At 36.2% G+C, this 12,530-nt stretch overlaps 2 protein-coding genes across 2 annotated transcripts; one reads left to right on the forward strand and one right to left on the reverse strand.

Annotated features, from left to right (window-relative positions):
- The first annotated feature begins 256 nt into the window (after positions 1-256).
- On the forward strand, positions 257-2,366 carry LOC143917820 (uncharacterized). Its single transcript, XM_077439417.1, has 4 exons — positions 257-533; positions 606-1,156; positions 1,219-1,411; positions 1,507-2,366. The coding sequence occupies exons 1-4, from the start codon at positions 257-259 to the stop codon at positions 2,364-2,366; spliced, it is 1,881 nt and encodes a 626-aa protein (XP_077295543.1).
- A 7,206-nt stretch (positions 2,367-9,572) lies between these two features.
- On the reverse strand, positions 9,573-11,985 carry LOC143915897 (zinc finger MYM-type protein 1-like). Its single transcript, XM_077436720.1, has 2 exons — positions 11,825-11,985; positions 9,573-11,754 (listed from the first exon to the last, which is right to left on the reverse strand). Exon 2 carries the CDS (start codon positions 11,366-11,368, stop codon positions 10,466-10,468), a length of 903 nt encoding a protein of 300 aa, XP_077292846.1. The 5' UTR covers positions 11,369-11,754; positions 11,825-11,985; the 3' UTR covers positions 9,573-10,465.
- Positions 11,986-12,530: the final 545 nt, after the last annotated feature.

Raw genomic sequence — 12,530 nt, forward strand, 5'->3', positions numbered from 1 at the left:
GTCGGTTGGACTTTTTATTTTCCCTAGCTAATCGATGGGAATGAAAATGAAGAAAAGCATTGATATACAAAACACAATAAGCGAGATTGGAGCGGATATTGAAAGCCTACAAAAATTCATGAGCGGGAAAAACAATGTCCATAATATAATAAAAGATTCTTTGGCATCTATCGCTGCTAAGTTCAAAAAATTGGAAAACTGGCAGAAAGACAGATATGACGCCTATTGCCAAACATCTACTGAAGACAAAAGCAAGATGAAAAGAGAAAAAAGGCGTAAACCAAAAAAAAAAAAGAGGAAGACAGTGGACTCCAGCCCTTTGCCACTGGAAGAAAAGAAAAAACAGAGTGTACCCCCACCGCCGAAGCCCAAGTTACAGCCCAAGTCCAGGATTAAGCCACGTGAGAGGACGGAAGCGTCTGTTATCAGGTCAAACACAAAGGTTGCTGGTGCCGCTTTTACGGATGTGACTACCACTCCGTTCTCTTACGCGGCCATACTCAAGGCCGTGAATGAAGCGGAATGGGGGAAGGGCGATTAGAAGCCCCCGGAGATCCGCTCCATTCGAAGAGGTGCAAAAAACACTCTCATCCTCCGCTTGACAGGAAGACAGAACCACGGCGGCACCCTGGTCATTCGGAAGGCTGCAGGAATTGCGGCGGAGGTCCGTCGGTCACTCCCCACCCGCCAGTGTTTCGTCAGGGACCTCTATGAGGGTCTCGAATCTCGCGACGTGGAGGATGCCCTCGTACGGGTCCTTGGCACCACGTTCCGTGAGCAGGTGCAAGTTCAGAAGCTGCACCCAGCCTCCGGAGGCACGCTCACCTGCACGGTGACCTTGCCTTGCACCACCGAGACCGACGCGCTGCTCAAGGAGGGTCGCTCACGAGTCGGACTCCTCAGGTGCAGGGTAAGAGAAATAGTAGACCTGCAGCAGTGCTACCGCTGTCGAGCCTTTGGACACATTGCTGCTGGCTGCATTGGTGTAGATAGGTCTTCGCTCTGCAACTGCTGCGGCAAGACGGGGCACAGAACGGCGGAGTGCAGCAACTCACCGCACTGTGCTCTCTGCGCGAAGTTGGGTCGGAGTGCTACCCATCGCCTCGGAAGCGGACGCTGTGAGGCATTTAGGCAGGCGTTACTCCAAAAAAAGTGGGTGAGCCTACAAAAAAATGGCTAGAGTCCTCCAGATTAACTTGGGACTGCCGTGCCGCTCAGGATCTTCTGCTACAGAAGTTGGTCGAGATGGCGGCGGACATTGTTGTTGTGTCGGAGCAGTGGAGGAACAGGACTAGCTCCTGGTACTCTGATGCTTCGGCCACGGCAGCGATTTACGTTCCCTCGACCCGGCATCGAGTAATCGGTTCATCTGATCCGGCGGTGAGTGGGTTTGTCTGGGTTGAGCTGGCGGGTCTGCGGATCTATAGCTGCTTCTTTTCCCCGAACTCAGACCTACCGCAGTTCGAAGACGATTTGGGTCGTCTTGAATTTGATCTTCTATCGTAGTGTCCGGAGACTTCAACGCCAAGTCGGCCAGTGGGGGGTCTTCGATCACGGATCGAAGGGGAATCCTCCTCAGCGAGTTGGCTGCTAGCCTTCAGTTGACCCCGGCAAACGTGGGCAATGACCTCACGTTTCGCAGGGGAGCCGGCGGTTCCGTCGTTGACGTCACCTTCGTTGACGACGGCATTGTGGGCAGAATCAACAACTGGAAGGTCTTGGACGACTTCTCGCACAGCGACCACCAGTACATCTGGTATGAGATCGTGGGTGCCCCGGCTGGTTGCGGGGGCCCAATCGCCAACGAGATTGGCGGCTGGTGCATCCGCAGTCTCGATGTTCTGGCACTCGAAGAGACGTTCTCTGCTGGCGGTGGCACAGTTTACTCTGCTTTCAGGGCCGAGGCAATGGTAGAGGCGCTCGGCGTGCTGACCAAACGCACGTGTGACTCTGCAATGACTCGAAAAGGGAAGGGCACTATGAGGAGGCCGGTGTATTGGTGGAACGACACCATAGCTGGGCTCCGTAAGAGTTGCCTCGCCCTCAGAAGGCTTGCGCAGAGAGTAGGGCACACCCTGGAGGCGGATGAACTGTACCGAAATGCGCGGAAGGCACTCAAGGGTGCCATCAAGGACAGTAAAAAGAAGTGCTGGCGGGAGCTGTGTGAGATGGTCGACACCGATCCGTGGGGACTGCCGTACAAAATAGTGCGACAGAAGCTGCGCGGTCGGTCGGCCGATCCCTATCTCGACGACCCGGAGAATCTGAAAACTGTGGTCGATGGGCTCTTTCCGGAATACCCGGAGCGAGCGCGAGCGCTTGACGTCCCAACTGATGGCGAAGAATGCCCTGTTGTTGAGGAATGAATGCTGTTCCAAAAGGGCGAACTGGAGCGGGCCCTGAAGGGCCTTAAGGCCCACAAAGCTCCGGGCCCGGATGGAGTCCCGAACGAAATAGTCTCGGCGGTAGGGAGGGCCTTCCCCGATGTCCTACTCGACGTCTACAATGCGTGCCTGCGGGAGGAGACCTTCGGCGGGGCTTGGAAGAGGCAAAAGCTCGTGCTTATACCTAAGAAGAGCCCTGCGGTGGGACCGTCCTCTTACAGGCCGCTGTGTATGCTCGATGGATTCGGGAAGCTCCTGGAGAGACTGACTCTCCAGAGACTTCAGCCGTTCCTCGAAGATGACGCCACCGATAAAGGCCGAACCCTGCATAAAGGCCGAAGATGTTGCTACCCTGCATAAGCACCCAAGACCGTTGGCTCAGCAAGCCTCCACAAAACTATAAATATTTATATATTAGAGATAAAGAGAACCTATAAAGCAAATTTTATAAAATATAGAGTGAAAAAAGAAAAAGTTATAGGCGTTTAAATAATTAAAATTTGACAGCGAGATGGCAGGGTGAAAAGTAATGAAACTACTGATGTGAATGATGAATGTGACAGATAAACGTCACCGTGTAATACGATGCAGTATTTTCAAACGTGTATAATACGATATTTTTTCACCATCGTATGATATTTTTTCACCAAAATGAGCAATATAGCAAAGTATGAAAACGATCGGATAAGAGGCAAATTTTTAAGGGATATAAAAAATGACCGCTTACACGAAAACCATGTGAAACGTATAAGAGGTTAGTAAAAAACATCGATAAGCAGTTTATAGTGTAATTTTACGGAGTATCATAGATAAATTTATAAATGAATAATTTTTGGCAAATCTTAATAATTTGCATTTTAGTCCTATTTTTTTTATAAATTGGCAAATTTCAAGATTAAGAAAAAACTAGAAATTTTGCTAGATATCTATGGACAAATTTGCAGCATCCGAGATGCTGAAAAAAGGTTCCCAGTTTGATGGAACCATTTGGATGAAATCAGATAAATTGGCACACTCTGATAGGAAGTGATCGAAGTCAAATATCTGGCCAGCAGTACAACCAGGGATTGAACCCGTGATCACACAATTGAAAGAATTACACGTTAAATAGTGATCTATTCTGCTGGTAGAATGTTGCACTGTCTTGTTAAACCCAGTACTAAATTATGAATATCAGTTTCATTCAATTTAATTCATAATCTATATACATATGTATGTATATAAAATTGAATGTCTGTCTCGTATAGGCTTCTAAACCACTCGACCGATTACGATGAAACTTTCAGGATTTGTTGTATGCATGCAATTCGTAATTACGATTTCAGCGACGAGAAAGTTTGAAGCGTCATTGTATAGTCAAAGAAATGTGTTCGTTGGTAACCACTTTACCTGTTGGTTTATGATGACACAACGTTGAAGAAACGTTGTTGAGTTTCAAACGTCACTTGAAACGGGAACGCAACGGGAACAGGAACGGGAACGGGAACGCAACGGGAACGGGAACGGGAATTGCATGCCTTATTCCGGCATTGCAACGCATGCCGGATTCAGCTAGTAATATATAGATAAAACAAATGAATGATAAAATTAATAAGTATAATATAATGATATAATAATAATATATTTACATATAATACTAAATAATAAAAATAATTAATTAACCAGTTGAAATTGAATTAATGGCGGTCAGGTGAATTAGCTCCATTCACCGAACATACATACAATAGTGAGCGGAAATGAGAAGACACGGCAGCAAAAACACAATTTAAAAATATACGACGACGTAGGGAGGCCGCTCTTATCCTAAGAATGGCCTCAAAGTGGGGCACGTGCCCTTCTGCAAATACTTGCGACGCACTGCAACCCCTCGGTAGCCCAAAGAGACCACAATAGCAATTGTTCTATTGTACCTTTATCCTCTTCATTATCTCATGCTCGTATTTCGTCTATAATTCTCCAGTATAGGAGTTTATATTTACATTTACATTTATTTTTACACAATTTATCCCAATTTACCCCAATTACAATTTACAATTTACAATTTACTTAGTCAATTACAAACATCGATATTAATTTTAGCAAAGCGTCAAAGTGACATCTATTGACAAATTTGAAGCATTTTTATACGAATCAGCGAAATTCGAGATGCTGAAAACTTGAAAATTGTGAGAAATGGGTAAAGGTTGCCAATTTGTTCAATGAAAATCAGATAAATTGGCAAACTTATTTTTATGTATTTACAGTAAACGTATTTACAGAAGCTGAAAAACACGAAATAACAAATAATTACAGAATTAATTTATTGAGACATCTATGGATTTAGATTTTGTAGATAATTTTTACAAATTAGACACACAATAAATACAGAAAATTTGTGACAATAGGAAAGATGTTTTTTTGCCAATTTTGAGGAACCGTTTCAACAATGATCAGATAAATTGGCAAACTCTGATAGCAAACGATCGACCTGGAGTCACAAACCAAGGTCTGGCCAGCAGCAACCAGTGGGCCTTGAACTCATGACCACTTTATTTGAAAGCATATATGCTAACTACTAGTCCATGCTGCTGGTTACTAGGACATAAATAATCGTTAGATCGAGTTTTCCAATATGACAAAAGTCGTATCCAGTGACTTTTTTTCTGTAAATTCTCTCCGCGAACGCATAGAATTCTTGAAAAATATGGCATGCCAGATTTGCATGATCCACCTACATATGTATGTTATTCGTGTCGTATTTTTTCCTTGACTAATTTTTTAAAATTATTCACTGCACTCGTTGCACATGTGCGCCAGCGATCGAACGTTGCAGGTCTTTGCTACATTTATTAAACAATAAATTGAACGTATGCACGTCGACTGCAATATTGGAAAACGATTTTCCCGGCATGGCGGATACATTATCCTCTTTTCGGGCAATTAAATCGCTCTTTATTATTATACCTGAAGTTTTTTCATCGTTCAAAAATGCGAACAGTATTTTTTCGCAGAAATTTTCCTTTTAAATTTATCTTCTTTTTTTTGTTTTCTGTTTTGTTTTGCGAACGCGAAGCCGTCTCTCTTTTATGTTGATGATAACAACGTGATTTGAATGAAATGAAAACAATAGGGGTAAAAATTAAAAGGAGTTGACGCACAACATTTGCAAGTCAAAATTACTGAATTTTAACCACGCGAAACGTCTTGTTAAGAATCTTATTTAAATATTATCTTATTGTTCTTTTCAATGGATTGTAATGTAATACATATTTAAAATATTGTATTATATAAATATTTAGTACTAACACAACCATCAACCAATCGAAAATTTAAGCAAACGGCTTCGATATTAATTTCACCGTATAGGTTCCAAAAAGTCGATTTTCGTTTTCTTACAAATCAAAAGCCGGTAAACCGGTTTATTTAATTGTAACCGGGAATCAGAACTGAAATTGGAATTGGAACTGAAACTAGGATCCTGATCCAGTACTGAAAAAATAATTCGGGTCAGGAACTGAAACAGGAATCGGAAACCGGAACTGAAAAAGTAATCTGTATCCGGAACTGAAACAGGAATTCGGATTCGGAACTCAAACACCAATTGGGATTTGGAACTGAAACAGGAATCCGTATCTAGAACTGAAATTGGAATCGGGAACCGGAACTGAAAAAGGAATCGGAATCTGGAACAGAAACAGGAATCCGGAACCGGAACTGAAAAGAGAATTGGGATACGGAACTGAAACAGTTATCGGGATCCGGAACTGAAACAGGAATTGGGATCTAAATCGAGATCCGAATCGAAAACGGCATCGAATTAAATATCGATATCGTCGTTATATATTTTCGATAACGTCACGAATTATACAATCTAAAACTCACATACATACAAAGTCTCTTTCGGAACTACATATGTATTAGATTCTGGGATCTCCAATAGTTTTGACGGATGGGTTGGATTGATAATTGTTGGAAGGCCGGCGAGCCAAAACCCGATAAAATAATAAAATAAATTTCCGATTATAATAACGTAATCGGAAATTATGTAATTAATATATTTTTTTATGAATTGCATTAATTATATACATATCTTGAATTTCTAGATAAGCAGTTTTATTTATCTGGGTGAAGTTTAGAAAATAAAAGGCTTGTGAGAAATTAAAGCGCCATGGGCCGTATTCTAGGTAAGTGCTGTTCCTTACTTTATGATGTTCAAAGAATTATACGCCTATTCCCTACGAAAGCATAGATATGCTCATTTTTATTTTATCTATGTACGTAGTAACAATAGATGAAGTTTTGTGATCATGTGAAAATTCGAACTCGAGATTTTGACTGATTTGAACTCAGAATCGATTACTGATCACGTTTTCATGATCTAGAAAAAATGTGTGTGTGTGTGTGTTTGTGTATTTTGGGGATTTTTTGAACACCGTTAGTCCTATCGAACCAAAACTTGGTATCGAGCACTGAAATTCTTATAGACATGACGAAAATTTTTTTCAAATTTTTAAGTTGACCGGAAATGGTACCTCTCCTTATACATAGGTGTCCTCTTTTTTTTAAGTTTTTGAATTCAATTATCTCCCAAACCGCTAACTGAATCGGATTATTTTTTTTTACATGTAATAGAAATAATAATATCTATGTACATATAACCTTATATTTTTTTTCGTTCATTCATAGAAATTTGAAATTCATAATTGTTCATATAATTCATTATCCTTAAATATCGTTATTGATCGGTTGATCAAACCAATAAAATCGGTTTTCGGTTTTTTGAAAAATGCTCAAAAAACCGGTTTTTCGGTTTCGTTTCTAACTACATACATAGATTGGAAGTCATAATCTTGACGTAACTATCTATTCAACGATATATGATGCAAAAAAAACAATAACAATAAATTACTGGAAAAGTCTCAACCATCAAAATCTCGAAAAGATTTGTTAGTACATAATCGCAAAATCGATTGGCTACATATGTAAGTTTGACGCAACTTTTTACTATCGTTACAAATCTGCATCATTGCTCTATTCAACGTTGTATACGATAAATAATCTAAACTAAAAAATAGGTTACTCTGGATTTCTTGGCTGCGCGTAGAAGTTACTCGTTGGGCGAGATGCTGAGATGAACGGTTGTCATCCCTTAAATAGCAGTCGATATAATCCCCCGCGCTGTAGACGCACGATCCGAACGATTATTCCGATCTATTTATTTTACGGATCCGAAACGTGAAAAGGGGGGGGGGGGGGGGTGGCCGGGGGTGGATATGTTCAACGGGCCGTCCTTAAGTCCCGTGAAATCGCCTAGCACCCCCTTAATTGAAAACCCCTGCTGCCGTTGATAAGCGCGCTCGTCGGAAAACTAACATTTTCAGTCGATACGCGAAAAACGATAATCTTCCGAGGATTTTTTTTTCTTTTTTTTCTTCTCCTATTTCTTTTTCGATCGCGTATCGTTTCATCGGCTCCATCGATCTGCACGGAGATGCTAAGTGATGTTTCGTTTTATAGGTATCTTTGTTTTACACGTCTGAAATGCTACTTGCATATCGCGACTATAGTTATAAGTCCACAAGATCTAATTTTTATGATTGTAATAATTCATAGTAAAATTCTTCACTATTGGTAAAACTGTCTTTCAATAATTGTAAATTTATTTGGCTTTCATTTTCAACCAGTGTCTTGCCTGTTAACATTTCAACGTTTGATTTAAATTAAAATGAAATATTTAAATATATATTTACGAGCAATGAAAAGTTTATTCTAGTCAATAGACTGTGTATCTATATATATAAATACGGTCTCCGTGACGAGACAGAATGTTAAATTACAGAAAACGCAAATATCGGAAGGCAAAGATCGAAAATCGAAAGATCTAAAGTCGAAAGATCAAAAAAAAAAAAAATGGTGCATGATAAACGGTACAAACTCACTTAGTTTGCGCGAGCAGGATACAACAGGAACAATAGGAATAGGCTTTTCCTCCCGTATTAATGTGCGCGCGCAGAATACGGGAGGAAAAGCATGTTCCTCTTGTTCCTGTTGTATCCTGCTCGCGCAAATTAAGTGAGTATATACCGTTTACCATGCACCATTTTTTTTTGATCTTTCGACTTAAGATCTTTCGATTTTCGATCTTTGCATTCCGATATTTGTGTTTTCTGTAATTTAACATTCTGTCTCGTCACGTAGACCCATATACATATATGTATGTGTAGAAGTGTGTATATATTGATGTGTAACTCAATTATGGTGTCATGACTGATCAACAACAATCAATGGTAGGTTGATGGACTATTGGCCGAATGAAATTTTCAATTATTTAAATTTATCACAAATATCAAATCTTTTTGAAACGAGGAGATTTCGTAATATGTATCTATTTTTAGTGAGTTTTGAATAATTTCGATACACAATAATTAATATTTATCGTTTTATATATATATATATATATATATATATATATATATATATATATATATATATATATATATATATATATATATATATATATATATATATATATATATATATATATATATATATATATATATATATATATATATATATATATATATATATATATATATATATATATATATATATATATATATATATATATATATATATATATATATATATATATATATATATATATATATATATATATATATATATATATATATATATATATATATATATATCATATATATATATATATATATATATATATATATATATATATATATATATATATATATATATATATATATATATATATATATATATATATATATATATATATATATATATATATATATATATATATATATATTTATATATATATATATATATATATGTATATATATATATATATATATATATATATATATATATATATATATATATTTATATATATATATATATATATATATATATATATATATATATATATATATATAAATAAATATAAATATATATATATATAAAATGTTTCAAAATACAAAATTATTTTAAATAATATTAGTATTTAGTAGAAGATAGAAGCAGTGTTTAAGTATGGTGATCATACATACATATCATATATGTATATATATCAGTGGCGGGCGGTGACTTTTCAAACAAGGGATGCTGTCCCTTGTTTGAAAAAAAAAACCGACCAATTTATTTTTTAAAATTTAATTTTATTCTTCGTTCCTTTTTACAAAATTCATCGATAACCGCATCATAGAATTTTTTATTGTTTTTTAAATTTGACATTATTTTCTTTTCGATTGCAATTAAAGCAAGACCAGAGAGTCTTTCTTCACTTTGACTACTTCTGGTGAACGTTTTAATTCTTTTCATAGTCGAAAATGATCGTTCAGCCGATGCGTTCGTGGAAGGTATCGTACAAATTAATTGTATTAAACTAAATACTTGTTCCAAAACGTCTATTAGATCATCTTTCACAATTAATTCCTTTACGTCATTTATAGATTTCAAATGAAAATCTTGCGTTGAGTACATGTAAATTAATTCGCTTTTTAATTTCATAAAATCAAAGTATTTTCCATAAGTTAGGTGGAGTGATTTAAATAGGAAATCTGGAAAATTATTTTCATATTCTTTAAATTTTTTGACGTTAAAAAATTCGAGAAATTTTAAATTTTCGATATCTCGAAATCGATTGGTTGTATTTACTGAAAGAGTTTCTAAAATTTCAGAATAGTGAAGTTTATACGTTGTTTTCACATCTTCTTCACATTCAGCATATTTTCTTTTTCTATTAAAATTTTTAGTTATTACTTTGTTCCACAATGAATCAAAATCGTCTTTTTTGTTATCTAAATATTTTACAAATTTTTTAATTTCACTTACGCAATACGATATGTCAAAGGTTTTTTTTTTGTAAAATTTCAAATAAAAAATCTGCCGAATTAAATATTGCAGAAAATAAATGCAAATTGAAATTGAATTCAAACTCTTTTAAATAACGATGAAGGACTTCAGCATTTATGACAGCATCAGTATCCCATTCGTCTTCATCATTAATTATTTGATTAAATATTTCCATTAATTCTGTTTGATATTCTAATATCATATTTAAAATTTTGCTATTGTAGTTCCATCGTGTAGGGGCAGCAGTGGGAAATCGTTTTTTTTATTTGACAATCGAGAAGGGAAATTCTTCTTGAAGACTTCCAAAAAAAAGTTGAAAATGACAACATACGGCTGAAAAAACGTTTGCATCCGGATATATGTTTAACAGATTGCGACAAAACTAAATTCAATCTGTGAGCGTAACAATGGACAAATAAAGAATTAGGACAAATATCTCGAATTTTTCGTTGCACTCCATTATGCTCCCCGGACATTACAGCCGCTCCATCGTACGTTTGTGCAATTAATTTGTCCAAACAACCAAATTCTTCCAAGGTCTCACGTATGTGCTGAAAAAGAGCATTAGCTGTTCTATTGGGACTAACATCGACAAATCCAACAAATCTCTCCTGAATTTCATTGTTTTCATCTACATATCTAAAAATAGTAGATAGCTGAGCTTTGCGACTGATATCTGTAGATTCGTCCACAATTATGGAAACAAATTTTGATGCACGTATTTCAGTTTTAATCTCATCTAGCAAGACTTTTGATATTGCGGATACCAAGTCATTTTGTATATGGTTCGATAGTCCAGTAAACACCGTAGAGTTATCTAAATGAGTTTTCAATTTTATGTCTGATTCACTCAACAGATACAGCAACTCAATATAATTCCCTCTATTTTCCGATTCCTGGTGTTCAAAATGTCCTCGTAAAGGTTGTTCTTGTTTTGCTAAAAAACAGATCGCGCTTATTAATTTCGACAAAATGTATCTATTTGCAGTAACTTCTTTGTTGTGCATTTCAATATTTGCTTTAAATTGAGCACTTAAAAAATTTTCTATACGAGGTCCCTTTCCAAATTTTTTAAATTGAGCAGCAGAACATATGTGAGCTTGAGAACATACATTCATGCGATTTACTTAAATTGTTTAGGTCAGAAAATCCAAATTTACTCCAGACATCCACTTCTTGAGAAAATAAAATACATGGCCAACAGAATAATTTCGTTAAGTGAGCACATCCACAAATCCATGAAATTTTTTCGTATGTTTCTGTGTTAAAATACCTTTTAAATGTTTTTGTTTTAGACTGAATATTTAATATTGGTGTGGGTTTGGGGCTCTTAACAATAATCTCCTTTTCATTAAATGGGAGAGAAGCAAATCTTCTTTTCAGCACATTTTCAATTAAACAATTGCAATTATTATTGATCTCGACGACAAGTCCACTCTCATTGTTATTTTCGATATCCATATTAAAGGCAATAATGAAAACTCGTAAGTAGTGGAACAGTAAACTAAAAATAAAGTTAGACGAAACTAATTTAAATGAAAACTTAATTCAAAAGTAAAAAATAACCAACTTACAGTATAAATGATTAACTTCGTCTAAAGAAATGAATCGGCTAGCTTTTTGATAAATAACTTGGGGCGTAGCGTGCGGAAATATCGATCAACAGCGGCTTCCAAGTGAAACTCAATAGATAAGCAAACAGAGAAACCGAATCCACCGTAGAGGTTAAACAAGTGTCAACGCGTCCGCGCGAATATGACAGCCTCATAGTGCGCATGCGCAAATGGGATCGGTCCGAACTCCGAATCCATGACGCGCGCGCGACTGACAGCGTCACTCGCCTGTGGCCGGCCTATGCGAATGCGGCCTATGCGAATCCTTAATAAAAATTATCAAAAGATCCTATATAATGCATCATGTAACAAAAAACACGTGATATGTGAAATATATATATATACTCATATACTACATCATAATCACGTACATCACTAAGAATACATCGAAGCGAAATTCAAATATTTATTAAAAATACTCTTGGCTTTTTAAAGTTATAGGGGATGCGCCGCATCCACCGCATCCATGGACCGCACGCCACTGATATATATATATATATATATATATATATATATATATATATATATATATATATATATATATATATATATATATATATATATATATATATATATATATATATATATATATATATATATATATATATATATATATATATATATATATATATATATATATATATATATATATATATATATATATATA

Source organism: Arctopsyche grandis, chromosome 1 (assembly GCF_051622035.1).
Source record: "Arctopsyche grandis isolate Sample6627 chromosome 1, ASM5162203v2, whole genome shotgun sequence".
Taxonomy (NCBI): domain Eukaryota; kingdom Metazoa; phylum Arthropoda; class Insecta; order Trichoptera; family Hydropsychidae; genus Arctopsyche; species Arctopsyche grandis.

Bases quoted from the DNA above. Each gene is read 5' to 3' on its own strand.
- LOC143917820 (XM_077439417.1), top strand. From the start codon at position 257: ATGAAAAGAGAAAAAAGGCGTAAACCAAAAAAAAAAAAGAGGAAGACA. The intron at 534-605 runs GCGATTAGAAGC...TCCGCTTGACAG, and splicing joins TGAAGCGGAATGGGGGAAGG to GAAGACAGAACCACGGCGGC. The intron at 1,412-1,506 runs GTCTGCGGATCT...CTTCTATCGTAG, and splicing joins TGTCTGGGTTGAGCTGGCGG to TGTCCGGAGACTTCAACGCC.
- LOC143915897 (XM_077436720.1), bottom strand. From the start codon at position 11,368: ATGAATGTATGTTCTCAAGCTCACATATGTTCTGCTGCTCAATTTAAA.